The sequence below is a fragment of the Heliangelus exortis genome, chromosome 24, assembly GCF_036169615.1.
Source record: "Heliangelus exortis chromosome 24, bHelExo1.hap1, whole genome shotgun sequence".
Lineage (NCBI taxonomy): Eukaryota > Metazoa > Chordata > Aves > Apodiformes > Trochilidae > Heliangelus > Heliangelus exortis.
Genome location: NC_092445.1, coordinates 3,228,592 through 3,256,511, shown reverse-complemented (window position 1 = coordinate 3,256,511; position 27,920 = coordinate 3,228,592). Strand labels below are relative to the sequence as shown.

The window sequence follows — 27,920 nt, the reverse complement described above, 5'->3', positions numbered from 1 at the left end:
TTGGTAGTGAAAATATAATTTTATTTTTAACAATAGCTGCCAGCAGTATACTGGTATATCTGTAAAAGATGTTCCAAAGAGTGAAAGACATAAGCAAACTACAATAAATTGTATAAACTCTTCAAGTATTTCTGCAAACAATGCTCCAATTCTTGATGTCCTGTCTTGGGAGTCTCCACCTCCTATTCTGCTCCACTATTCTCCCATCTCCCTTAGCCCCTCCAGAAACAAAATGTAATAGTTGGTGGCACAGGTTCTGAGACAGATGAAATACTTTTCACTTGGAATAAAGCCTTCTTCTGAAAATATTAATTGAACATGTGCAGATAGCACTCTGAGTGGCAAAGAGTGAAAAAAAAAAAAAAAAAAGTTGACTGCACTTAGCCACTTTTTGTTCTACACTGAGATAGGCATCAGTGGGTTTGGCTCAAACAGCTTCAATTTATTCATGTCTGTGTTCCTTTGATACAAAATGCTAATTTGCTGCTTTAGCATAAAAACTTGATTAGATCTCTCTTCTTATCATAGAACTGCACGCAACTCTCAATCAGTTTAGACATGCCCATGGAGGAAAAAACACCAATTTTATGGGAAAATGGGAATGTCAAAGCTACAGGGGTATGACTGTCTGTGTGGGACAGTTAGACAGACCAGCAGTGAACAGGAGTTCACTTTGGAGTGTATGAAATTGCTGGAGAATTCACATGCCTCTTGTTCAACAGGCAGCTCTTACACATAAGGAATCTCTTCAAGGAAAGCTTCATTAAGAAAAAAAAAATAATCATGCATCTAGTATAATCTGTTCTCCCACACAAAAACAGGGTGAAGATGATGGATTTTCTTTTTATGTTGAGGAAATACACAAGTCACCTGTTTTAATGGGAATTTAAGCATATTTCAGCTTGAGAATAAAGTAACTTATTCAGCATGCTAATACATGCAACCAACTTGCAAACTGGAATGCCTACTTGAAAGGGTAACTGCTGTTTTTAAATTGTAGAAGGGGCTAGAAGCATAATTTTAAATTTAAACAGGGGGTAGATTAATTGCTGTTTGATGAAATTAAAAATGCATTTAAAGATCAGATTGTAAACAAGTTGACAGAAGTCAAGAATTTACATAGTTATGAAAGGGCTTTTTTTAATTAATGTAGAGCTGGTGATTGGGGCCAGATGAAAGTGCTCTACCCACACCAGACGCTGAGCCTTTTCCACACCACCCCAGCTCCATGCTGCTGTTTTGAAGGGATCAGCTCCAGAGGTGAAAAGCTGCTTGGCCTCTGCTGAAGCCAGCAAGAGGCTGGCCAGCTTCTGCCACAACACAACAAACCTGGGCAAGAGGAAGCCTAAAAAAGTCCCCAAATTCCTTCCACACAAGAGGGTTAAGAGCTGCCCTCTGGTAAACTAGAAATTGCTAACCTGGTCCTCATTTGAATTACACCTCCAAGGGAAAGGCTCCAACACTCAATACTCCATTGTACTGAGATAAGGAATCCATTAGTTAACAGCAAGAGCTTTAACTTTGTTTACAAGCTTCCAGATGCAATCATTAAAATACTTCATGCTGAATATAACATATTACAATTGTTTGAAGATTGCCTAAAAAGTAGAGAGAATCTATTATCTATACAAGACAACAAGCCTGGTAGCTTAACACCTTGAGTGTTGGTGTACATTGACATGCAGGCAGCACACACACTCCCAAACTGCATGGAAGTGTTTTCCTGCTCATCTGCACATCAGTGCCTGGTGTACCAACTGCACAGGGCACAAGGGCTGATTTGCTTTTAAAAGGAATGACTACAACCTCAGACAACTTCCAAGGCCCCCCCTGATCTAGTCTGAAGAGTTAAAAACTATGCCCACAATCACATTGCTTCCTATCCTTCTGGTTTTTTAAGGGTTAAACTATACGATGGCAAAGAGCACCAAACCAACGAGGGGTCTGGTTTGGTTTTTTTTACCCTGCTGTCATTAAAAAATACCATTATCTAACAAAAAAAAGAAGGAATTCCTTCTCCTAGCTGTCACGTTGTAGCAAAGACTGAACCCCTACAGAGGATAATTATGGCTGAGAAACTTTATTCAGGATGAGAACGTGACATTAGAATACAGTAATTATTAAAAAGCTACAGTTCAGTTTTTCCTAACCAGGTCACTCTGCACAATTTTTCTTTCTGTGCCTAAACACCCCTGAAAAAAAAAAAAAAAATCATTACAGGGTCTAATTGTATCTAAGGCTGCCTCAAAAGACATGTAAGAGGATTGCTAACTGCCTTTATATTGGACTTCTAGCTCTAGGAAGGAGAGACAAGGCACCACAAGCCATGTATACAAATATGGATCTTGCACTCTACCTCTTCTATGTCAAACTAACTCCATGGGTACATAAAGTAGCAAAAGCAGGATGCTTAGAAAAGTCAGGCTGGTTTTCATAAAGCCAGTGCTTACCAAAAAAATTAGTGTATAAAAGTGTTTATGTGAGCATTTTCACGTTATTGCAGAATGTTAAATATTCCAAGAACAACCTACCAGGAATAGCACTTTCCAGCTTCTAAAATCAGTTAAATATAAAAGTATCTTTACAAAAAAATAGGCATATAAGTCTAGCATTCTTTGGAGTTGCTTATGATGGTCTTTTAAAAATAACCTAGCTGTTTATTTCATGCATCAAAATCATTACTTTTAAACATGAAAACTCTTCCCTCATTTAGAAACATCTGTAAATTGCTTTTAAAAAACTTGTAGTGCTATTCCTCAGTGTTGCTGTAAAAAGATTATGTATAGTAGTGCAATGATTATGATTATGCAAAATTGCAGTCCAGGTGCACAGACAAGCAATTAGGATAAACTCAACGTGGAGGACTGGATTTCATGCACCATTTCTTTACAAAAGGAATGACTAAATTTCCTTTTAGGAAAAAAAAAAACCCAACAACGTATACTAATAATTTAAGGCAAATGTTATCTTCAAAGGTCACTTCAGCTTTCTTCAGGAAAGAAAGAGCTTTAAAAAGTTCCCAGAAAGACTCCCACTTGAATAGCTCTTCAACAGTTCAGTCTTGCATGGCTAATCATTGCACTGCTATCACACACACAGTAGCTATTTACCAACTAGGACACTAATGTTTACACAGATTTTACTCATGACAGCACAGGATTTGTAAGTAAATATCACCAGAAAGACCTATACAAAATAAAGGCTCTTAACTACCAAAAAGAAAGCCACTTGCAATTTTTTAAGGGGAACAACTGGCAAGCATCCAATTCTGGTTTTGTGATGGGAAAGGACATCCTGACAATTATTTGTTTGCTGCAACTTAGAATTTGGGACAAAAACAGACTGCAATTTTTCTAAAAAAAAAAAAATTGGTTTTGTCTGTTTGTTTTAATCTTACCAATTCTTGAAGACACAACTAAATACTAACTCAGAACTGCAAGCATCCTGCTAGAGCACTCAAGCCCAGATTGAATTTCCCTGATGTCTGAGGTCATTCAAATACAAGTTTCACATTTGAGTCCACTCACTACCATTATTGTTATTTCAAATCCAAGAGAAATTTTTCTTAAAAACATTGCCAAGTATTCTGCAAATGGCTCTTTTGGATAATAAGTTCCCTTCTATATGTAAATAGGATAGACATGCAGGTACAGTTCACTGCATCACAGATATGACAACTGTGGACAGATCTTCTGGAAAAGCAATAAATTCCAAAATACATAAATATTCCTTGTACCATACAGCAAGACAGTATCTTAAACCAATTCATAGACAGGGACCAAATGGCTGCAAAGAAAAGTAGTTGGGGCAAGATAATCCTTCATACTGAAGAATCTAAAGTCACCCCAGTGCAATATTAACATAACTGTATTAATTATATTCCAACTGAAAGGAGGTAAGGAAAAACAAGCCTGTAATTAAGTCTGCAAACTTTAGGTAATTACTGTACCTGGTCTATCCACCAGAACTTTGAATAACTGCAAGTTCATGCAAAAAAAAAATTGCTATCTTATATGAAAAGAGCAGTCTGTTAGAAGCATTGTTATGGAATATGCAAGAAGTCATCTTGTTCACAAGTGCTGGTTACTTGGTGAGTCTCTTGGCTACATCACTGTAAGCTATTTCAATTTCTTTGTCTCCAGGACAGGTGTTGGTGAATTCATCCCTGCTGTAAGCATTTGTCAGGTATCTCCAAATCCCTGTCATTTCCTTGGGAATCTCAAAGTTGCGGTATTTTTTGGCCACCACCTGGAACAAAAGGATGAGATGATGAATTTACACCCCTTGTCAACTCTCTCCTTGTCACTCCTTCCAACACAGACATCAAAAAGTCACTCCTGAAGTCAGCAGAACCTGCCCCTCTGGGATATGCCCAGACCTGGCAGCATCCTGGCTTGCTTGGTGGGTGTTGCTGTCCTCCCCAGAGTAATTCCTGCTGCACCCAGGCAGAAACTTAATCTGTGGCTCCATCTGCAGTACAAAACTGACAACTGGAGACACTGAAATCAAGCCAGGATTATATGGGCTCATCTTCACACCTGTGCTTCTCCTAGGCCATCTCTTTCTAGACTTCAGGTTTGTTTTTTTTTAATAGAATCCTTGTATTTCACATTGTAGCATTTACTTTGTTGCTACTAGAGCAGTTGGGAGAACTCCAGCACTTCCAGCATCAGCTGTTTCCATGAGGTTCACTTTACCTCTACCTCATACTTTTAAGCACAGCAACTTCTTCCTGTGATCACACAGGTCCAGTGCAGTAGAATGGGTTTTGGCTTCTGCTGTTTTAGCAACTGCCACCCAACTTGTCTACTGGTCCACACCTTCACCAGATTCAACCACTCTGTCCCTAGAGCCCTTGTGAACTACCCAAATCCTAGAGAATTCCATGTACTGTTAATATTATTATATTAATATTACACATATATCCATATATAGAATACTGTTAATATTGTAGTTAAGCTTACACTGGTGCTTACAAATGGGTGAAAACAGTTGGGCACCAGCATGCCCAAAACCAAAAGCACTTTGCCCTTTATTATGTCATAACACACATCACTTACCTTGACAATGTGTAGTTTGGGCAGCAGGTTGCAGTCTGCTAATGTCATCTCATTGCCATCCAAAAACTTGCGGGTGGAAATGGTAATATCCTCCATGCTATTTTCATCTATCTCATCAGGAAGAGGAGAGTTTAGATACTCATCCAGTTTCTGGAGGGTTTTCAAGAGGCCACGTTCTAAGGCTACGGGGGAAGGAGCAGTTTTAAGAAGAAGAACAACAAGCTAAACCACAGCACAGAAATTTCAAAGCAAATTCTCCTGGATGTTATTGATATTAGTACTAGAAGTGAAAAACAAAATCCACATCTCTCTATTACCAGAACTGACCACATACTGACAGATTTTTAAGCCTTGCACAATTTTTGTGGCAACACCACTGCTGGAGCTGCCATCATGGTCACTATTACCACTGAAACTGAACAGGAATCCCTTCACATATCACACAGATGCTTTTAAAGCTGTTTTACCCATGAGTATGCAGTAAGTTAAAATAATCTAAGACCATCCACAAGTGTTTATTTTTGGGTTTAAAAGTGGCTTATGTCAGTTTCTTAAGATTATTCCTCACTGGCTTAAACTAATTAGAAACAGGCTATAGTAGGATTTACATTCATTTAAACATAATCTGTTTAATGTCACATGCTCAGCTCACAGCCACCCCTAAACACACAGTGACTCCCGAGGAGGTTTATGGAACACAGCAGCAGAGGGCAGCACACCCCACAGAATCAAAAAGTATTTCTGTTTACAAATATTTTGCACCTCTCCACTTGAGATACAGCAGAAAGCAATCCTGATTCCTTGGCTTAAGTTTTCCCTCCAAGTAAAGAGAAAACAAAAGGTTTGTACTGAGTTGTTTAAAGGTCTAATTGTGCATTCTTTAGGTCCTATTAATCTCTCACCTTCCATCTACTGTGTTGTCTCCACACAAAAAGTTGTTAAACTTTTTAAAATCAAGTGACATGAACTTGGTTTAACTCAGTACTCTGACTGAGGGCCCTCAGACCTAGAGAGGTCAAATCTCAAGTGTCCAGAGAGGTCTCACAGCAAAGGAACAGAAACTCAATCACTGGAGCACAACAGAAACTCAGCACAGAATTTGGTTCTGGCTGTTAAAATCATCTCCACAGAATTCAAGAGTTTTGAGTGGCTGTTGCCCAGAGAAGTTCAAATGCCAGGGATATTTATGAGCCACACACACCCTACTAAAATTTTCACTGAACACTAATTGAAGTTCTTTTTTTAAGTGTTAAAATCTTTGCCTCTGACCATGAACTTTCTAGCACAGGTTGAACTCATGAGACTCCCTTAAGCATCCATCAGCATGCAGCAAAATTTGTCAGCAAGACACTTCACAGAACACAAGAAAAGAAACCAGTGTGTGCACAGCTGCAAGCCCCCATGTTACCCACCTTCATTAGCTTCTGGTCTAGAATTTTTGATAAATGCAGAAAATTTGGCAAATATATCCATTCCAGCAGTGTTTGATTCTGGATGCTTTGGTGAAAGTTTTAGGTACCTAAAAAGTAGAAAGGAGTGGATCTACAGCACATTTAGGATGATGCTTATATTAACTACCACAAAACATCCTACAACAATCAACCACCCACCTGCTTACAGAAAGCTGGGAAGGAATAACAAAAATAATTTAACACTGAATGCAAAATTCACATTTATTCCTGGTGAAGACAAGAGAATGACAAATTCTTGAAGCCTTTGAACACCTTTGTCTGCAGGGACAAGGCTCCCAAAAGACACTGCACATCTTAAAACAGATTCCAACACCAGTTTCTTCCAGGCTCAGCACTGTTTTGTGCAGCAGATTCACCTTCATTTACATTCTTTGGCCACAGCATCACAAGGACCTGCCCCAGCCCCTTAAAAGACAAAGTCCTTCAGTTTGAAAACTGCAGGGAGGGTGGCAGGATACTACAAACATCAATTTTAAAATAGCTTTTCAAAGCTATTTTATTCTACTTTAAAAGAAAATACATGAATCAGGGAGCTGGAGGAAGGCAAGGTGTGACAAGCAAGAACTCCACACTGTTTTCAGTGTCTAATCTCCAGTTTATTGATGCTGAAGAACATCTTATTTAGTGCAGAAAGCCCCTTTGAGAACACTCCATCTTATCTAAGGTGACAAATTATAATTTTAACACTTACTTGGGTGGAGCCAGAACATCTTCCAGGAACTCTTCAATCTTATTCACATCTGTTCTCACTTCACCATTGTAAGTTATGAAGGGTGGGTGAGTGCCTGGGGCCAAATTTTGAAGGTCTGCTGGTTTTCTAGAGTGAAACACAAACCAGTACAAGAGTAAGCATGAGACCCTACCTGTCAGTGCTACAGTAACAAAACCACTTCCTGAGGTTTTCACATCCTTGCAGTTTTCAGATGGTATCATTAGTTTTCTTTTTAAAAAGTGAGGCTTTAGCTTGATTAGCATTTTAAATATATGCTTGATAACAACTAATTTCAAATACTTAACACAAACTACTTCCTCCAACCTCTGGCTATCTTTTTTTTCCCAAGTCAATATAATGCTGACTACTGGGAGGGATGTATATGTATATATATATACACACACATTCTCTCTTTCTCAGATCTGCAGTACAGAGTTTATATATAGCATAATCTGTGAGCAGTGATAATCCTCCCCCCTCACACAGAGCTGCTCAGGAAATAAGCAAGGCTGAGAAAGAGCAGTCTGTATAAATCATTTATGATGTGCACACAGAACCAGACAAGGTGTGAGGTGCTTAACATCATGTTTAAAAACAATGCTTAAAGCTTCCTCAGGTGAAAAAAAAAAAGATTTACAAATAAGAGCAGCTTGGGCAGGAAGAGAATCCCTGACATTCCTATGACCAGACAAAGAGAAACAGAATCAAGCAGCAATACTCAGACATTTCTAAATCTTAAGTCAGTTTTGCCAATACCTCTTGCTATTCATTCCAGCTCCTCCCATACAATCCTTACCAGGTTAAGCCAGTCTATTTTATAAGCAATTATATCTCTCCTCCAGCTGTACCTTGATGCTGTTGTGACAAGGAGCAAAGCTGCAGGCATGTATTTAGGAGCCTGTACAGCAGCTGCACATCCACTCCTACCTACTCATTCCCCCCAAAATGCCTCATTTACTCTTTCATACAAAGCTCTTGCATCTGCTTTGTCAGCAGGCTCAGATGCAAAGGTGAAAGTCAACAATTAGATGTGGATTCATGACAAGCTGGAAAATCCAAAACATCAAAGCTGCAGCCAATTTTTGCCCAGTCAATCCTCATGGTACCAGCTAATCCCCTGCTGGTGCAACCACCTCAGTGCAGGCAGAAAGGAAATAACAATGCTGCCTGGCACATCTTCAGTAGCAGCACCTAAAAAAACCCAATACCTGGTCCAGCTGAAAGTTTGTTTGCCAGGATAAAGTTGGCCCTTTGTTACTGTTTGAACAAACCCAAACCAGACCCTAACCCTTGAACTGGGTTTGTGATTTGGACATGGTCCCATTTCTGAGCCAGCACCAGGCATCCAGGAACTGGGTTTACAGTTCAAGAAAGCCTCCTGAGCAGGCTGGACAGGGAAAGCAGAGGAGTAATACACACAAAACATGGTCAGGGTAACAGGAGAAAGCAGTGTTTGCAGGGATAGTATTTGGACTGAACTAAGCAGAGTTCACAAATTTGTCCTGTGGAAATGTTACTCTCAATTTCTTACAAAATTAGGAATTGAGAACCCCTGCCAGAATGTCATGTCCACTGCTGAGCCTTTTGAAGCAGGGCAAAAAGCAACATTCTGTAGTCCCAAGTCCCACAAGCTCTACTTGTGGCAGATAGAACAACTTGGCAGCTGAAACTAAACGTGAAACTGAATGAGAAAACTTATTTTCATACTTAAGATTACACACCCACTTAGCCAGGTGACACAAGTCTGCTTAATAAAAGAATTTCACAATTTTCCAAGAAGTTATTTCTAAGCTTCTAAGAAGTTATTTCTCACTCACAGTTGCCATCGCCCTCTTACTTTTAGGATTTAAAGTCTGTCATCAGTTAATGCTTTAAGTAGCTTAACACTTCATTTAAATACAGCTTTGTAACCCACAACAATTACAGGAAATCATTGTGGCTCACTTCCAATTTCACATGTTGGCTAGATAAAATTCCTCAAAAGGAATGTTATTTTGAAAACAAACACAGGCAAGACCACCGGATCTGCAGTAATGCTATCAAAGGAAAGATTTTATTTCAGAAACAGACCAGTCTAAGGAATTAACCAAAAGTTTTCCAAAGAATCAGAGTGCATCTCAAGGATCCCAAAGCATTTTAATAACCCCTCTTGCCACTCCAGTCAGACCACCTGTATCTTTCAAGAAGAAGAAAATAGAGATTAACATCCCACAGCCAAAGCCCAAACATAATACTGGGTCTGACTTCCAGTTTGCTGCTCTTGCCAGCTGATCATAAACAAACCCTGGTTTACCACAAACAAGCCACAGCCTTTAGAGCACCACAAGTACACATAAATATCCTTAAAAGGCTAAGAGTACAACTTCCCTTATTAATCAAACAAGAAAGCAATTAAAAATATTAATAGTGAAGTTTACTTCAGAGAGAAAACTAGACAGCTTAAAAAAAAAAATAAAAATCAAATCAAGCAAAAAAAAAACCTTTTACAAGCACTCCAAACTGTTCCATGATAGGCAGTACCTGCCCCAAAGTTTACTGAGGTATTTGAAGGGGGACCACATACTGAAATATCTGGCCAGCACTAGGTAATTAAGTGGCAGGCTCTTGAACACCACAATTAAGGTATAAACATTTCACAGCTTTGCCACAAACCAGAAGAGCAATTAGCATTCAAGTAATTTCTTGAAGATCTGACAAAACCCAGCCCCCAAATGCAACAGGCTCTTCAGTGATTCAGTACAGCACAGAGGGGCTGAAGAGCAACATTAAACAAAAAAAATAAAATGCCAGCAACAAAACCAAACAAACAAACCAACCCTGTCTAAGCAGTATTTTACATTGGTGAAGTTGCATTCACCTCTGGGCTGTCTTTAGTATTTCCTAATCTCTTTCTTTAATCTTTGTCTGTCAACATAATTGTAAAACCACACAATGAAGACGTTTAAAACTGGATTTCAGAACTCAGCTCAACACAAGCTGGCCGTGAATGTTTTTACAAGCCCCAAAAATGGTTTCTGTACTGCAGCTCTGCTCCTACCAGAGCCCTCTCCTCTGCTCCATCACTGAGTGCTCAAATGCTGCTTCTGAAAAGGGAAAGAATAAAGCCTCTGTCTAACTAAAGAGAAGCAAGAAATGCATGGTTTCTTTGAAAGGGCAGCCCGTCCCACTTCGTTTGCCTATGTGCATATTTTTGTGTCTTCAGAGTAGAACTGAGATCTGCCAAATGTTCTTTTGTTAGCACGGTGTGATGTCTGATGCAATTACGGAAGGGAAAAAAACACAGCACCCAGTCAGCCAACTCAGCCTCAGTTTTTCCTGGGTCCCAAGTTACTTACTTGGGAACTTTTGTTCCCAACCATGACCTTTTAAGCCTCACAAACACAGAGCCTGCCTTACTGTTGTGCAGAAATTATGCTATGAGGCAATAGCATAAAGTGGACTCTTTATTTTCCCTTTTATTTTTTGCCAGCAAACCAAACTGAGATGCTTAAACCCAGTACTACTCAGCTCCTCAACAAGTTTGTGTCTCCAACAGGGTCAAAAAGAAGAGGGTAATTGGTCTGAGTAATGTACTTGTATTGGAAAAGCAGTTTGTTGTGACAATATTAGGAGTCTTAAGGCAAAGTATAGCACCTATCATTCCAGTAATGCTATGGGGTGAAAAAATAGTATCTGGTTTCATTTCCACTTGAGCAGCTTGCTGAACCTGACATTTTGCAAGCTACACTACTCTAAAACTATGTGTTAGACAAACTAGGATGTTAAATTTGTATTTATGAAGCTTCACTTTGAATCTGAAAGAAATGAAGTTCTTATCCACATCTATTCCAATCTCAATTAGCTTCAGTGGTGGCTCTTATTTTTTACCAGGAAATACATTCTGTGTACAACAAAAAAGCAGGGTTCATTTAACCTATTCCTCTGCAGTTTTTTTTATTTTTTAAATTAAGGTGTTTTCCCCTTCTCCCCTTCCCCCCCCCCCCCAAAAAAAAGAAAGAAAGCTTCCCTTGTGTAAGAATGAACAATTTTAAACATCTGCAAACAATTTATATTCGAAAAATTAGTTTTACATCCCATTCCCCCATCCAGTTAACTCAAAGTTGCCAGAGGGACCCAAATAAAGCCAATTCATCAGGAACCTTTGGCATTTTAATGATATTTCTCAGACTGGTTCAGCAGTAAAACTGTTTCCAAGTATAAAATGTGGCTTTTAACCTTCCCCTCACCACCCCCCACCCTCTAACTGCAGTAGGTTAAATAACACCACCATTAAAAGCAAAGGAAGTCCAAAACTACAACCAGTACACAAGCACAAGTTCTGCTGAGTTTTTCCACAAACCACATGCAGGGTTGAATGGAAGATATATTTGGTTTATGTGTGCTGGCCCCAACAATTATATTTGCAGTAAACTCCAACACTGGCCAAAGAAATCTTTGAGCTGCTACAAATACACAGTTGCTTGACAAAAGCTGCTTTCTCTCTCCTCTGAGTGTTCTGCCTCAGCCTCACTACAGATGGAAATATTTAACACTCATTGCCAGCACTGAAGCAGCAACTTCAGTGAGTTCTAAAAATCAAAACAAGTTACCTCCTTAAAAAAAAAATTGGAAGAAGAGGTTAAGCCAGCAGAGTGATTTCTTCCTTACACATTTTACATTTGATTTGTTGGAGAACAGTGTATATTTCTATTGGCTTTATTTCTGAAAATAAGGCTTGAAAGCACTGGCAGTCTCTCCCCTCTCCAGAGAGTTCAGTGACTAACGTTACATTTCATTAGTGCTGTGAAAACATTACTTCACTCCAAAAACAAATACAAGGCCTCTGCTGAATTTAGCATTACCACTTCTAATAAAAGTACACCCAACCTTAGGAAATTAAGACTTCTGGATTCACATCTCACCCTTCTTAGCCACCAAGGTATTCAATAGATGGAGAAGTTGCAATTGAGGTGACACACAGCATTGTGATGTATCTGGCTATATACAATAATAGTATTTTATTCCTACCCATTTCACTTCTGTTTCCCTTCTATTTACCTCATGGCCAAATATTTCCACTTAGTTTTTTTATTCTTACTGCAGAACAAGCAATATTATTTTTAAATCTCTACAGAGGTAAGTAGGCTGCACATTATTTGTGACAGTTGTCCAATGATCATTGAAGATTTGATCAGAGATGGATTGATCTAAAACCCCACCCAGCAGTCTGCACTTGTGGAATCTCAGTATCAAGTTAGTAAAGACTCAGTGCTCAGTCGTGTCAGCTCTCAGTTTTTCAGAACAGCATAATTTATCAAACCCAGGACAATTTGTCAGACCAGGATTTTTTGGCTATAGATACTTAAAAGGAACCACCAGAGACAGAACTCCTCAGGTCAAGTTTGTCTCCTAATATTTCTGAGGACACATTTTAATTTTAGAAAATAAGCCATGCAAGATTTAGAAGCCCTGGACAAGTATGAGTTACACCAAGAGTACTGTACTCCTGCTTGCCAGATAAACCAGGTGTTTCTTACCTCTTCAGGTCAACTGTTGTGACACTAAACACCACCCCCTTCAGCCAGAGAATCATGAAGAGTCGCTGAGAAAAGGGACAGTTTCCTATGCTCTCACCATCACTGCCAGCCTGCAGAGGAGAACAGAAATATGAATTAGAAGGTAGGGCTGGGCCATCTACATATCCTCACAAGTACTGAAATATCTTTAGAGAGAGATTCAGTCACTGGTAGTCTTCCCATCACAAACTCTTCCAAAGTCCTAAACAAGCTTACAGTCAAACCCAGGACCATCTTGCTCTCCCAAGTCAGGCTGACTCAGCTGAAGCAGATATCCTGAGGGTATCTCTAAATAATGCTCCAAGATGAGCATCCCCAGAATATTTAAATACACTTAAAGCATCCACAGACTCCTGCATCCTTTTTTTAATACTCACATCTTCCAATTATTTTTTTTCGTGCAGTCACAATGAAACAGGCCCATTTCTGAAGTCAACTAACCTCTTCTCATGCCCTCTAACAGCTGCTTATAAAATGTGTCAAAACAAGATTTCAGACAACAATCTTTCACAGTGAAGATGAGGTCACAAAAGGACAGTTAATCATACTCAGCTGAGTAGCCATACCTTTCGATGGCAGTTTTCCAGTGTTAATATGGGGTTTTATTTTTTTTTTTCCCTTCTTCTCCAGAGCACAGCTAATTAACTGCAGCCATCTTCCAGTATCCTGTGGTGCTACAGTGAGCCAACTGCAACCAAGAACTGGGAATCTGCTTTCTATTGCAGGTGTTGAATGCCAAGACATAACCAAGTACACAGAGACTTAGAGACTTCACTGACAATAAAGTAATATTCCAAAGCCACTTTTTATAGGCAATTTATCAATAAGTCTTTGTCCTACCACAACAAAGGTCTATTACATAGCAACAGTAATCCACTCCAGGGCACCCAGTGATGGCATGCATCTCATGATAGCTCTGACAATGAAGTATGTATTGCTAGTTGGAAAATTTGAGGTTTTAGTGGGCTAAAATTAGACAGGCAAAGCCTGAAAACTTGTTATGAAGTTCAAACTTCTGAAAAGTAAACTGGCTCAATAATAAGTTTTATAGGAGCCAGTACATGACCTGGTCAAGATTACTTCTCCATCTTCCTCTCTAAATTAGCATTTCTGACCTCAAATCCAGGGAACTGTGGTTTTTCTCAAGGTTCATTTCCCTCAGCCAAAACCAACACTGAAACCAAAGTGATCAGTGAAGACCAAGAAAGGTAAAATGAATTTCTGCTGTAATGGCAACTGGTACCAAAACTTTTCTTCTCTCACAACACACAGGTAACATTCAAAATGAGCAACCAACAAAGAGCAAAGTTTAAGTTTAAGCAAAATAGGCTTTCTGGATTATTTGAATCAGAAGGAAGGATTGTAGCCCAGTAACATAAAGTGCTTTGAAGAAAACCTGATGCATTTTCAAAGCTGCAGCCCAACAGCTAAACTGAGCAGAGACTTTTTGTGTCTATATTCAAATGTTTGTCCCACTCCAGCTCCAAAAGTCCCAAGTTATTCTGAGCACATACTGGGAAAGGAATGCAGCTGGAATGCCAAGAAACTTTTGGCTCCAGTGCTCACAAGCCAAGGAATTCTGCTATGTAACTGCTGCCCCAGAGGCCAGTTTTCTGCCTTCATCTATTTGATGCACTGAGAGCTACAGCACAGACCTGTCCTGACCAGTCATGGAGAGCAACATCACAGCCAGGCAACACAACTCCCCTTCAATCACAGGAGGATTTTTTTCAGAGGGAGACAAATTTGGAAGATGTTTCTGCAAGAATCAGTTCTGACTTGGATTCCCTCCACTGGAATAGAGCTGTGCTGGCAGTGCACTGTAAGCCTTTCAATATTGCAAGAATATTCTGCAGTTTTACAGGACTAGTCATGCAGGGGGTTCATCGTGGATCAGTTGTTGCTTAAAGCCACTTAAAGCCAAAATTTACCATTGCTTTGCCTTTGAATTCAGGCCATAATATTCCAGGGTATCTTCAGTGTCTAGTTCTCAGCAGTATCAAGTAGAGAAAACATTAAATGCTGACCTCTGTACTAACATCAGCCTGGATTCTTTGTTATTTCAACAAGACTATAATCATTCTATATGAAGAAGCTTTGAGTTTTCATTTCAAATTCTTTCTAAAACCAGGCTAAAAATCTTTATTACTCTATAATGCCAATCTGAATCAGGACTAATTTTCAGCTTTCACTGCCAAACCAAGCTAACATTATCCACTTAAAGACACATACTCCAGAACATCAGACATCCATGGCTCACTGAATGCCAGGTTTTCACTTCTATGGATTAGGACCAGGCTGAAAAGTGCAACACAGTAAGGAAACATGGTATTTTTCACTTGTCAGTGAGTATTTTGCTTAAGGATTATACTGATTTAGAACTTGCTCTGAAGAGCCTGGTTTTAATTTACCACTAGGGAAAGTATCCTGCCAAAGAGAGTGTTTAACTTGACCATGACCCATGGCCAACTCCTGCCATGCTACAGATGCCATCAGGCAGTCTGAAAAGCTAACAGCTGCTGTAGGGAATTTATCACAGGAACTAAAGACTAAAGATATACAGTTGCCTTGAACAAAGTTGTTTTATCCTCCACAAACTGACTGTAACTAAAAAACTTCTGAAAAGGAAGCAAGTCATTAATTGGAAAAGGTAGAAAAAGAGTCAGGCATAAATACAACACAGCACACACCCACAGTATTCTATGGAAAACAAACTGGGCTACTTTTAAAAAAAAAAAACCTTTAACTAAGAAACTAAGTTCAACTAAGAATGAAAGAGAAAGGCAGTAAAACAAATCACAGTGTTCACTGAGAAGACAACCTGGTTTACCATGCCCACAGAAAAACTACTGGCAACTCCCAGTGCCAAGCAGCTCAGCTCATGTTAGAGTGCCAGCTACTTGGAAAAGAAAAAACAAAACAAAACAAAAACGACACAACCCAAAAACCACCACAAATCTGCTTATCCCCCTGTCTGGAAGATTAAGCTTAGCAGATCCAGCCAATGAGGAAGCCACCTCCTCCCTTTCTCTTCCCCTGAAGCAGTGATTTCATTCAAATGAGATTGTTTTTTCCCAAAAAACCCAGAGAGTATAAGTAATCATACATCCCTTTAAGCAGCTTAACAAGCTAAAGGATGAAAAAAAAAATTCATTTTAATTGTGAAATATTTGTCTTTACAGCTGCATAAAAATTAGCTTGACTGCTGCTCCAAGAACCTGCATGGAGTTACTTTGCCAAGTTAATGCTGAAGTTTACTGTCTAACACAAAAATAATAGACAAGGAACTAAACAAAAGGACACAAAGCCATTATTATATAGCATACATCTGAAAGACAACAGAGTTATAGAAATTTTAAATCCTGAAGGCCTGCCAAATTGTTGCAAACAGCAAACAATTAAAAAGACAAAATTTCCCAAACTGAATTACTGCAGAAATAATAATAAAGTCAAAGTGTATCTGATTAGAAATGTAATGCAGTGTGGTTCTGCCTACATAAATAAATGGGAAGAGCACCAGAAGAACATTTCTTAATTTATCCAAAACCACTGAGGGAATATTTCCCAGGTTTGACATACTAGAAGTGGAGAAAAATGAAGTGTGGTTGGAGAGGGAAAAATGCATTTTAGAGAGGTATCTCACAAAACACCTTTCACCAAGGATTATTACTGGAACTATTTGATTATACCACCAAAGTCCCTACCTTGCTGAACAAGAAATCTGCAATCCACAAAGTCCACAAGATGAACAGTCACAAAAATAAACAGACTGGGTGGGGTTAATAGAGTATTTTCAAATTATGACTTTACCAATCTTGAAACACCTCTAACTGAAAAAAAAAAAAAAATCTGCTGGGAAAACTGCATGAGAAAAGCAGCATGATACATACCCATTACCTCAAAGCAGTTGATAACAATCATTCTTGCATGTTTCATGGACAGTAAACTCATTCAAAATTAATAAATTAATAATAATCCTATCTGTATTTCTGTTTTGAGAGGAAATGGTCTGAGGTAAACTAACAAAGAGATTCAAGTGAAAATCATGCAGCAGTTCAAAACCCACCCCTCGAGATGAAAGGATAGAGAAAGGAGTGGTTTAATGTTCAACACATGAATACTGAAAATGGTCTGGTAACAGCTGAATCCTTGCAGCATCCACTTAGACCTTTTATCTTGCCAAGGTGGATAAACAGAATTCCATGCTGCTCATTGGGCAGTGTTTTCAGATAAGATGTAAATAATTACACCCATGGAAGGACTATAACAGTATTTGATGTAATACCAATCAAGTGCCTCCTCCATATGGTGCCACTCTACAGATTATTTTGTGCTGCTGTTCAGGCAGCAGATGGAGGAGCTTCAAGGATGTGATGTGTCAGCATCGACTCCACAGATCTTAAAAGGTCTTAATGTCTCAAATATTAATGAAGTATCATTCAAAAGAGGAAAACAAGTCACAAGGTAGTAAGTCACAGAGTATAGGGCTGAAAAAGTGTTGTCTACAAGACACAAAGTTTTTCAGATTTGTTAGTTTGGAAAGGGAGTGGTTTTGTGTTTTGAAGGGAGGAACAGGTCAGGGAACAGCCAGAGTCAAGTCCTGAACTCTGATGCAAACTAAATCTGGTCCAACCAGATTTCATCTGAGGGATGACAAGATACAAGAGGCACTTTGCCTGCTGGATCACCTTTTCTCTTGCCTCTCTAAGACAGTAGAAGGTCAATGCCCCAACTTACATGAGAGAGCTTTTGTTTCTGTGTGGTGTCCTTCTCCTACTAGATAAAACCTGTAACAGGTTTAAAGATCCATGTCAACCTCTTGAAAAGAGACAGAAGCAAAGGCCAGACTCAAGACAGCTTCAGGCCAAGGCACAGGTCCTGTTGTCCTGTTCACAACACAGAACAGCTCAACAAAGCTGTCTAACGTATTTTGAAAGCTGTATTACTCCCTTACTACTGACAGAAGTTAAAAGGCCACTGAAGATTCAGTACAAGAACAAACTAAGTTTGCAGCAACCATTAAGATGATTTATTCATGCTACTAAATGTCTCTGACAAGCAAGCTGAGTCCTGCAATCCTTTCACAATGCTAACAAGATTCTAAATAAAACATCCAACATTGTTCTCATCACCTCAGAGGTCAGCAGTTTGCCACCTTTCACAGCTGTTACATCAAATTCACCTCTGTTCCTTCTATGTTGTCCATAGACAAGCCCAGAACATCACACAATGCAAGAAGGCCACCATCACTGCATTGTGCCTTTTCTCTGTACCTTGTTCTCTAACACTATTAACCAGCCTCCCCCCCCAAAAAAACCCCAAAACTTTCTCCAATACTTTTAAAATGTTTTTCAACTCAGGAGGCAACTTTTTGTAATAAAGGATGTGAGAAGATAAGCAAATCCCTTATTACGTGCCACCTAAAAATAAGATGGTATCTTTCAGGAAAGGAGAGGACAGTTATTTTCAAATTTAAGACAGGTGACCTCAGAAAGCACCAAATTAATCTTACAGCACATACATCACAGTCTTATCCTTAAATGAACTACACTGATTAGTGTAACCCCATTATTTGACCTTTAGAATGGAACTTTAAAAAGCTTAGGAACACTATCTAGTTAAACTTAACCCTAAACTCTCAAATCACAACCACCAACACCCCTGATTTCAGTTCTACAGAACAATTTAGGGAATCACTGCTACCTAAAGGAGATAGTTCTCTTAGAAGAACACAGGAAAAGCAGAAAATAAAAGCATAAAGCCAGTGCTCACACCTGGGATGAAATACAAATGCAAAAAGCCTAAAATGTTTAACCTGTATTTTCTAGATGCTGATTAACATCAACCACACCCAGGGAAAAAGCAACCAAAGTTACCACTGCCTCTTGCACAGTCTGTAATCAATCCAGTGTCCACATCAGCTGAAATTCCTGCAAGTTCAAAATGCTTAAGAAATGAACTGAACTCTGTGTTTACCTGAGATCTGGCTATTAAACAAGGGCAAGGAATGTTTGTCAGCCCATTCAAGCAGCCTCTTAAGTCACTGCTTTTCTGATAAGCCACCACTGAGTTGGCACTTGGCTGTACCAGCAAGTAACCATTTAAGGATAATGCTATTTTTAGGTCTGTGATGTTATTCCTAGCAAAATAATTAACATCCATGTCTTGCACACTTTCCTGCAGCCCTCATTCACTGCTACCTAAATCCCACTACAAAGCTTTTGGAAAAAGCTATGGGATCTCCACAATGTATTAAAGCAACTTCACAGTTCAATGGAAATTAATTAAGCATTGCTAGTTCTTTGGAGAAATGAAATTATCCCATGTTCATCATTTGTGAGAATCAGATGAAGACTAAGAATAAAAATCTGCATTAAATACTAATCACAATTTTCTTCAGTGAAGAAATATTCTTAATGGTATGGATACAACAACTTGGGAGTATTGTGGATCACATGGCAGAGGAAAATTAAATTTATTCATTAATAGCAGAAGCCTGGCACCTCACCTCTGCTGTCCCTCTTACTCCAGCAGCAATAACTTCAGCAAAGTGTTTCAGTGGTAACACTGTGCTAAAACCAACAAAGCCAAACTGACTAAAATCTGCTGTCTAACAGCTTGACACGTCTTTGCAACATTCTAGTAGAAAACTGCAAGTAGGTAATTAAATATACACTAAGGGTTTCCTTTCTAGTGCCTGAAACTTGCCTTTGGGTACCCAGCATGTAAACTTGGAACAGACATTGTATATGATGATGATTCTCTCCCCCCACACTTATTAAATTTGCTCACAGAGTACAGTGTGTGCTTTGGCCTCAGCCCAAGAGACCTACTTCCAGAAGCTCCTCACTGGATAATGCAGCATCCATAAAAATTATAGGAGAGAACTGCAAACCTTGCAACTGGGGCTCAAAAGCCCCCAAGTAAAGTTAAGAGTTCCTCAAATAAGCCTTTGAGCACACATCTTTTCTGTGGACAGAAAAACAAAGAACCCTGTTTGTAGTATTTTATAACCTCATTTACTGAGCTCAGATGAGCACTGAGATGGTCAGATTAGCAGAGAGGAACAGTAAAGAGCTGCTCCAACCTCCTCCCTGTGCACTGCTCCCAGGTCATCCAAGCTGCCAGGCTGACTTAGACTGAACCCTACCAGGAGCAGGAAAGCCAACATCAAATACCCAGACAAGTCTCATGTCTAGCCAAAAACCATCACCTGGGAGCTTCAAAATTCTAATAAAATAATGAATACAGCTAAAACAACAACTGCTTTCAAATCAGAATGTCAACAGCAACGTTCACAGAAGAATGTGCCAACAAACAACAAAATAGCTCCAATTCCCAAAACTCCCTGCAAGAAAGCTGCAGTTTTCAACCTGCACTCCCAGTTTTGAACAGGTTATTCAAAAGCTCTGGCAAAGGAAAAATTGTCTTAGACTGAAACTGGTGCTAGAATTTTTATTTTACAGCAGCTAGAGCACAAAGGTTTGCTTCCAACAGAGGAAGGCTTGCTCTCTGCTGCTTCTGGCTCCAACACAAGCAACACCAACCCGGTTACTACAAGGCAGCTCCTCTCTGAAGGTGTTCTGACTCCCTTGGGAGAGGGTGTCCACCTTCTTCAGCTGCAGAGCAGAACTTCCTCCTCCTCCTCCTCCTTTGGGACATTGTGCCTTATCTCCTGAAGCTCCAGGACAGCATGTTTCTCTAGGGTGGCTAATACATCCCTTTGAAAGACTACAGGAATATACTTAATGCTTGCTTTGATTTTATTTTTAGACAAAACCACATATAAAACTATTTCCTTTATTTAAGAAAAGCAGCTCTCCAAAGCACAGACCAAACTCTAGCCAAAATAGTAATGCTTTCACAGAGCCAAAAAACTCTGAAGCAGATCCAGTAGCACTGACTGATCTCATTAGCTCTTCTCATGAAAATATACAGATATGACTTCACTCCTGGATTACACTCCTATATTTAGTTTATACCTAATATGGACATTCAGTGTACAGGACTAAGTCATTTCCTTTCCTCGTGTTCAGTTCCTTGCCCTTTGTCTAGCCAACAATACAAGGAATAAGTCTGAACTCTGAGAACTTGCACACAAAGACATGTATAATTAATAGCAGGTTAGCTTATTTTTTTCACTTCAGCACAAACAAACACAGCATTTAGAGCCCTAAATTTTAGACTGTGCCACAAATGCACGTTTCGCCTAAATGTACAAAAAAAAAAAAAATTAGTGTCTTTTTTAGGAAAAAATATTCTAAATAAACTTTTTAAAGCTCATGGAGTAAAAGCTTTATTTAAACTTTTCTCATCTATTTTAAGCATGAAATTCTACCATTCCGAAGAATATGCATAGAGAAGAAATCTTAATTAGGACTGTGAGTAGTTATGGGTTATTTACAATGAACTTTGAAGATAAAAATTAAATGAGAGGGATAACAATTACAGATGGAAATTATTTTTCCATGGGCAGTCACTTGCAACCAACCACTAAAGCTTGTTGTCTTAGATAAACTACCCTGGCAAACAAAACTACCTTGCTCTCTCCCACATTGTCCAGTTAAGGTTTCATAGAATTGCACTTCTCAGGTGATTTTCAGTTGCAGGGCAAAAGAGAACATCTACCAAAAAAAAAAGGAAAAACAAGACAACAAATCTAATTACTGCCAAGTACAGTTATCTTGTCTTAAAAGCAGATCTTGTGGATTTCTAAGTGGTATGGCCAGCCCAGCCAGAACTTGGAATTGATGTAGGCACTGTTATAAAAGTGTTGGCCTTAGGTTAGTCACATCACAATAAATGTCTCATTTGATATCCTGAACATGCTCACCCTGGTGAGAAAATAACAGCAGTCCAGGGCTCTTTTTGTCCCTTTTAACTAATGTACACTTTTAAAAATCAAACTTGCAACCTCGGGGTACAAAAGTCATTTTCCAAAGTACGTAGATTACTATTTAGCTAAGAAGTTCAATGAATTCCCCAACTAGACTCTTCCAAACAGCTTTTTAAAAGAGACAACACAGCTTTCAAAAATCCTTAACTTCAGCTACAGAGCTAACTACTTCTCTGCTAACCCTATTCACATTAAAAGATAATAATACTTTTGAAATAAAGAACTCTCTCTTTCCTCACTGTTTTCTTCCACAAGATTAGGAGAGGATAACCAGTGGGAGACCAGCCAGTGGCACTGAGTCACTTCAGGCTCTGAGGCTAATGATTACTGACTTCTTAGTGTGTTAATACTGTCACAGTGCTGCCCACTGCAAGATTATCAGACCCTCCCACCCACTTCCTAAAAGTGGAATTAAGTTTACATTAATATCCCTCATATCTGCACGTGATTTCTCAAAAATCAATTATCTTTATGTCCAGGCAAGATATCTGAGAGGATTCTCATTCTCTTCAAAGATTTTCACAAGAACTCTGGTGTTAAAATATGCTTTCCCCTGCTCCTGTGAATTCTTCACTGCACATACACACAATCACAGACTGACACAAATAATGATCAGGAACAACACTCAGATCCTTGATGTACCCCTGATTTTTGAGATGTTCCACACCCTCAAGTTTGTCCCACAACTCATGCTCTGAAACACAAGTTTCTCTTTCCAGCCTGAGATGGTTCCCATCTGGGAAAACTGAGGACAGACTTCTCTTTTGTAGCAGTATCTATGCTCAAAGAATGCATCTATGGCACACAGCACTTGTGTGCACCATGGAGCAGATGACTCAGAACCACCACTGCAGAGGACTGAGGGATTAGCTGGCTGCAAAGGGCAAGGAGCTGAAATTCAGGAACTCAGCCAGTTGTCAGACCACTTTGTGGGGAAAGGAGGAAAAGTGCATGAGTGTCAGACATATTTCAATTGCAAAGTAAAACACAAGATCTCATGGCAATCTAACCAAGCTGTCTAGATGTGAATCACTGGAAAGGGGAGGACAGACACCAGTGAATCAAACGATTACAGCTGCAGTGTATTCAGAAGCAATTTCTGACTGAAGGAAAGCTAACTCAGCTGTGTAATCCCTTTGAAAATGATTGCTAGATGTTTTTAAGCTTGCTTTCCAATGTTCTGCAAAAACCCGACATTTATGCTTGAGACCACCTCTGCATTTTTAAACAAATTGTAACAAGTGCACCAGTTGCTGTATTAGCAGTTAGATTTAACTCAAAAAGTCGAGGAGGTTTCAAGCTATGAGAACTCTCCCAAGCAGAATTTAAAGGAATGTAGTTTTTGCTGGCAAAAGAAGGAAAAGGCCCAGTGTGAAACAACTAAGCACAGGAGATTCCAAGGTGGTGGCACCTCAATTCAAAAAGGGTTCCTATACACTACTCCAAGATTTGCTCACAAGAAACAAACCACCCATCAGAAATTTTGCTCTCTATACCAAATGTGTATCAAAGGCAGAGTAGGGAAGTTCTCAGGTGCTGAGGTTATTACATGCAAACCTCCAAAGGATGATCTGGTAAGTAAGGAGGAGACTTATTAGATAAGATTATCAAGTGACAAGCTTGCCCCTGACAAGACTATCTCTGAGAAGCAACACTGCATGTCTCTGGTCTTGTTATTTCCTTACACAGATGTTCCTTTTGGTTTTATACATACATTGTCATTGCCAAAGAAAAAAAAGAAAAAGTCAAAACAGTGATAACAAGATCATGGGATAGTTATAAAGGAACACACAGCAGCTTTATCACTCCAGAATGACACATCAGAGCTTATATAAGGATACACACAGGCAAGGAGCAACAGGAAGACAAAGGCAGACCTGAATGTGTGCAACTCAGAAACAACACACTCCTCCTCTCAGCCAGCCCTGAGCCTGTAGCCAGTCTGCTGCTGGAGCTGCAGATGCACACATCTCTTTCCTGCAACAGGTTCCAACATTTAACAGAACAAAATGGACCTAGGGCCCGGAAGAGAAACAGTTCACCTGCCAAATTTGTGTTTAATTCAGATACACAAAAACGTAGACAAGTTTCTGTGACAATCATTGGAAGTGTTTCAGAGTAGGGTATTTATTAATTGTAAAATCACAGCTTTTTTTCTACTGACAGCAGAACTCACAGGTAAACAGGCAGCAGACACTGTATCTGATTTTCAAAACAGGTGCCCAATTTCGCAATGACATCTTACTTGAAAGCTGCCAGAAATCCAAGGTCTAATTAATTTGCAAGTATACACACGTTACACAGTTGAAGAAGAGAGCACCTTCCTTAATGATTACCTACATCTACTATAAGCTGTCTCCAGCCAGCAGATATATAATTTCTTGCTTGTTGAGTTTGCTGGGTTTTTTTGTTTTAACACCAAACTTGTTGATCCTCTGTGTCTTCACCTTGCTATAACAAGAAGAATGCAATCACCAACTGTCTTCTTGAACACCAAGGGCCGAGCTTTGGGCAGTTCCCAGCCCCATCTCCTTTGAACACTGTCTTAAAGAAACTTCACATGGAGTTTTGTAAGCTCTGTCCTGTGGTTTTCACAGATGAGTGGTTCTATTTGACTCAAGTCAGTTCACCACACTTCTTGTTTACAATAAATATCTCCACATGATCAACTAAATTGCAGCTGCTACAAGTGGCCTACATGAGTTGTATTCAGATCACAACACTTGAGTCTCTGCGTGCCTGTTCATTACCATGCACCCTTCACTACTCTAAAATGCCACCAGGGCACATAAAAATATTCTGTTAGACAATGGAAGTGGGCCTCCCTCATCAATTAAACATGTGAACATATGAGGAAACTAAATGAAATCAGATACATGCCTAGTTTCTCCTAATCAGCTCTCAGAGGAAAGACTTCAAAAGTATTTATTTTAAGAGACTGCAGCCAGCCCACCAGCACTGGAGTGAAAAACCTGCTGAAGCTGCTCACTACATGAGACCAATAAAACAGATTATTCACTTCAGATTCAGCACTGTAAAAGATTTGCTTACCTAACAATCTTAATACGGCACAAATATTATCACAGACTATGAAAATACAAGTTATAGCAGACTGATACATTGTGTTCTAGCATAAATCAAAGCAATTTGCTCCTGACAAACAGCCCTGTGTAGTTATTCATAACTAACACCCAACTCTGTGTGCACTCCACCCCATCTCGAGCCCATCCTATTCTGTTACTGATCACAATTTAATAGATTCAAACCCAACGTTTTGGGCACGAAGCCAAACAGTTTCTCCTGCTTCACAGGTTTGTTTCTCAAGCTTTAATCCATACCTTTGTTTCATCTTAGTCTGGCTGCTACAATCCTTTGTGTGCAGGTCATACAGTTGCCGCCCTTCAGCTGGAGGCGTTTGGCAGAGATTTTTTTTTTTTTTGGTCAAGAAGCCTTTCCACTACCTCTATCTCAAGAGCTTTGCTGACTAACAGTGCACAGGTAGAACTGAGACCCAAATGCTGCCTGTGAAGTGATCAACTACACTGTGACACCTTGTTCTAAGTCACACTGTAACTTCAGACTTCTTTCTCAGTTGTACCTATAACCAAGTGAAAACTGCAGACAAAAGCAGCTTCCCACTCAGGGATTCCCCCTCCAGGGGAAACAAATTACTAAATCATAATCTGGTGTTCTAGGCAGACACTACTATTAAATAACTATAAATATTTTGCTTGCATTTTATGAAGTCACCATGTTAAGGAGACAGGTGGCAAACAAGACTTGTGTTAGCTTTACAACAACACTGTTCTGATAATACTTAACAGCTTCAGTAAAGTGTGGGACAGGCAGCCAACACCCAGATGAAACAACTATTTTGAGTTGTCTGCTGGGGTGGGGGCTGTTCTTCCTCTGCAGGATTTTACAGGGAAATAACTTTAACCTGACAATCACAAAGGCAGACAAGAATAACTTCTTCCTTAACCTCAACTAAAGGCAGCCAGAATGCTGCTTGCAGGAATCATTTATAACACTGGGAAAAGGCTTCCTTGAGGGAGACATTACTCACTGATAATTCTGAATATAACCTTCTTAAATCCATGCCAAGAAAAAAGTTTAAATTAAGAGGGACAGAAAATTTCCCCGCTTTTCCCCTTTCCTGCAGTGTCACATCTTTACTGGTCCAATACTTATTTAATCAGAATCAATACATCTTTCTCACAACTAATTTCACACCTTCTTACATGCTACTCCTCATGCATGATGCGTCCACTTGTCCAAACAAGGACATCACTTTAAACAAAGCTCACTCCCCTTGACCCCAAATCCTTCTGCCATCAATCACTGCTCTAATTTGTTTTAAAAATATGAAAAATAAGCTAACAAACTTTGGGACAGATGAAGATAAGTTGGCATGTTATATTAAAGAAGTACTACTATAAATAATTCAAAGTAATCTATAACTTAATTGCTGTACTGGTAAGTTCTAGCTTCTACTAAGAACCTAAATATTCTGACTAAAATCAGGTCTGGAATCCTCCACTGCAACACCTTCCCTGGGTCCCATTACCACCCCTTGAGACTATTACAAAATCCAACATGGGGGGAAAAAAAGTATAATTTAATAAATAAAACCTAGATTTAATAACTTCTTTGTAAAACTCTTCCCAAGCTGCTAGAAACTGTTATGTTAGTCACCATGGCTTTTATGCTAAGCCATCCCCAAGATCTCAGATTAAGGTTTTCCATCGTTATCCCACTGCAATGGGAAAAAAGAAAGAAATTTCCATCTGAGAAAGTAAAATATTTCATTCCTGCAGCAGTACTCAAAGTTTTAGCACACACACATGCGTGGAAAAAATTACAACCATTCGATCTGAACTTTTGATATGAAGTGAAAGGAAGATGCTGCTGCATCGCCAGAGCCCTGAAGGATGCAAAATATTGCATCATACTGCACTATGTGAATGCAAAAAATGTGGAGATAGCACACGGTATCTCTGCCAAGATAAGGGCAGTACAGCACATGCTCATTCTTTCAGTTCGGAAGAAAAAAACTGGTGATGCATTTACACGTTCGGTTTGTGCCGCAAGAACACTTTTCAGGCAGGGGGTTGTTTGAAAAGTAACTCGTAATTCTTCTACCTTCCTGCGCACCCCCGGGGACACAATGCAGAGAGCTGGATCCAAAGGGTGATGATGTCTTGGCGGCGGACTGGACAAATTCCCGATGCCCGAAGTCCTCCTGCCCTGCACTATTTGCTGTCGGGAAAGAATTTTCCAGCAAAGGCAACGCAGGCAGACTTTCCAAAAGTGACTTATCTGCGGTCGGCGTTATCGCCCGCTCCATCCGCACCCCCTGACTCACACCCGGCTCCCCGCACTCCCTTTCCCCGCCTCCCAAAGGCCCTTTTGTGTTCGGCCGCCCCGCACCGAGCTCCGGGGAGTCGCCCACAGCCCCGCAGCCGCCCTGAGGAGAGCCCCGCGCTCCCGCCGAGCCCCCGGGCCCACCGACTCTGAGGAGGGAGGGGCAGAGGGGCTCAAAGGGGCTCCGGCAGTAACGGAAGAGACGAAAGGGATCCCGGAGGGCGTCGGCCACCTCCGCCTCAACCCTCCGGAGAGGAGCGGCCCCGAGAAAGCGGCTGAGAGAACCTCGGAGCCCCTCGGGCGGGAAAGTGGCGGTGAGGGAAAAAGGGGGGAGGAGGGAGGGGGCGGCCAACGGTCGGAGCGCGCGCGCGCTCGGCGCCCGAAACTCGACCGGACGGGACGGGACGGGACGAGACGAGACCCCTTTTCCCTCCGGCCTCACCTTCACGAAAAGCTCGATAACGGGCTCCTTATCGCCCTCCTTCAACCCGTTGACCGGCACAGACAACGCCATACTGCAGCCGCTGCCAGCCGGGACGACGACAACAACGGCGACGCCGCTCAGCTCCGCTCCGCTCCCCTCACCCGCCCTCCGCGCGACTGCGCCCGGCCCCGCCCCAGCGCCACAGGCACCCGGCGGGGCCAGAGCGAGGGGGCGTGGCCACGGGAAGGGGGCGTGGTTATATAGTGGGCGTGGTTGTGGGAGGGGGCGTGGTCAGCGCTGAGGAGGGGGCGCAGGGACCCCCTTAGGAGGAGGGGGGGGTGGGGGTCGAAGCGCTTCGGGGCACCGGGGACACCCGTGGGATGGTGGGGACACGCGTGGGATGGTGGGGACACCCCCGGGGTGATGCTGGCGGCCGG

At 40.5% G+C, this 27,920-nt stretch overlaps 1 protein-coding gene across 1 annotated transcript; it reads right to left on the bottom strand.

The window, feature by feature from the left end:
• On the bottom strand, positions 1–27,709 carry CLIC4 (chloride intracellular channel 4). The gene is made up of 6 exons (XM_071767970.1): positions 27,502–27,709; positions 12,761–12,870; positions 7,224–7,349; positions 6,473–6,579; positions 5,061–5,242; positions 1–4,248 (listed from the first exon to the last, which is right to left on the bottom strand). Exons 1-6 carry the CDS (start codon positions 27,571–27,573, stop codon positions 4,084–4,086), a joined length of 762 nt encoding a protein of 253 aa, XP_071624071.1. The 5' UTR covers positions 27,574–27,709; the 3' UTR covers positions 1–4,083.
• Between the last annotated feature and the right edge of the window lie 211 nt (positions 27,710–27,920).

Excerpts from the sequence above, each read along its gene's own strand:
- CLIC4 (XM_071767970.1), bottom strand. The coding sequence starts at position 27,573 with ATGGCGTTGTCTGTGCCGGTCAACGGGTTGAAGGAGGGCGATAAGGAG. Across the intron at positions 12,871-27,501 it reads TTATCGAGCTTTTCGTGAAG|GCTGGCAGTGATGGTGAGAG; the intron begins GTGAGGCCGGAG and ends TCTCCTCTGCAG. Across the intron at positions 6,580-7,223 it reads GATGTTCTGGCTCCACCCAA|GTACCTAAAACTTTCACCAA; the intron begins GTAAGTGTTAAA and ends TCTACTTTTTAG.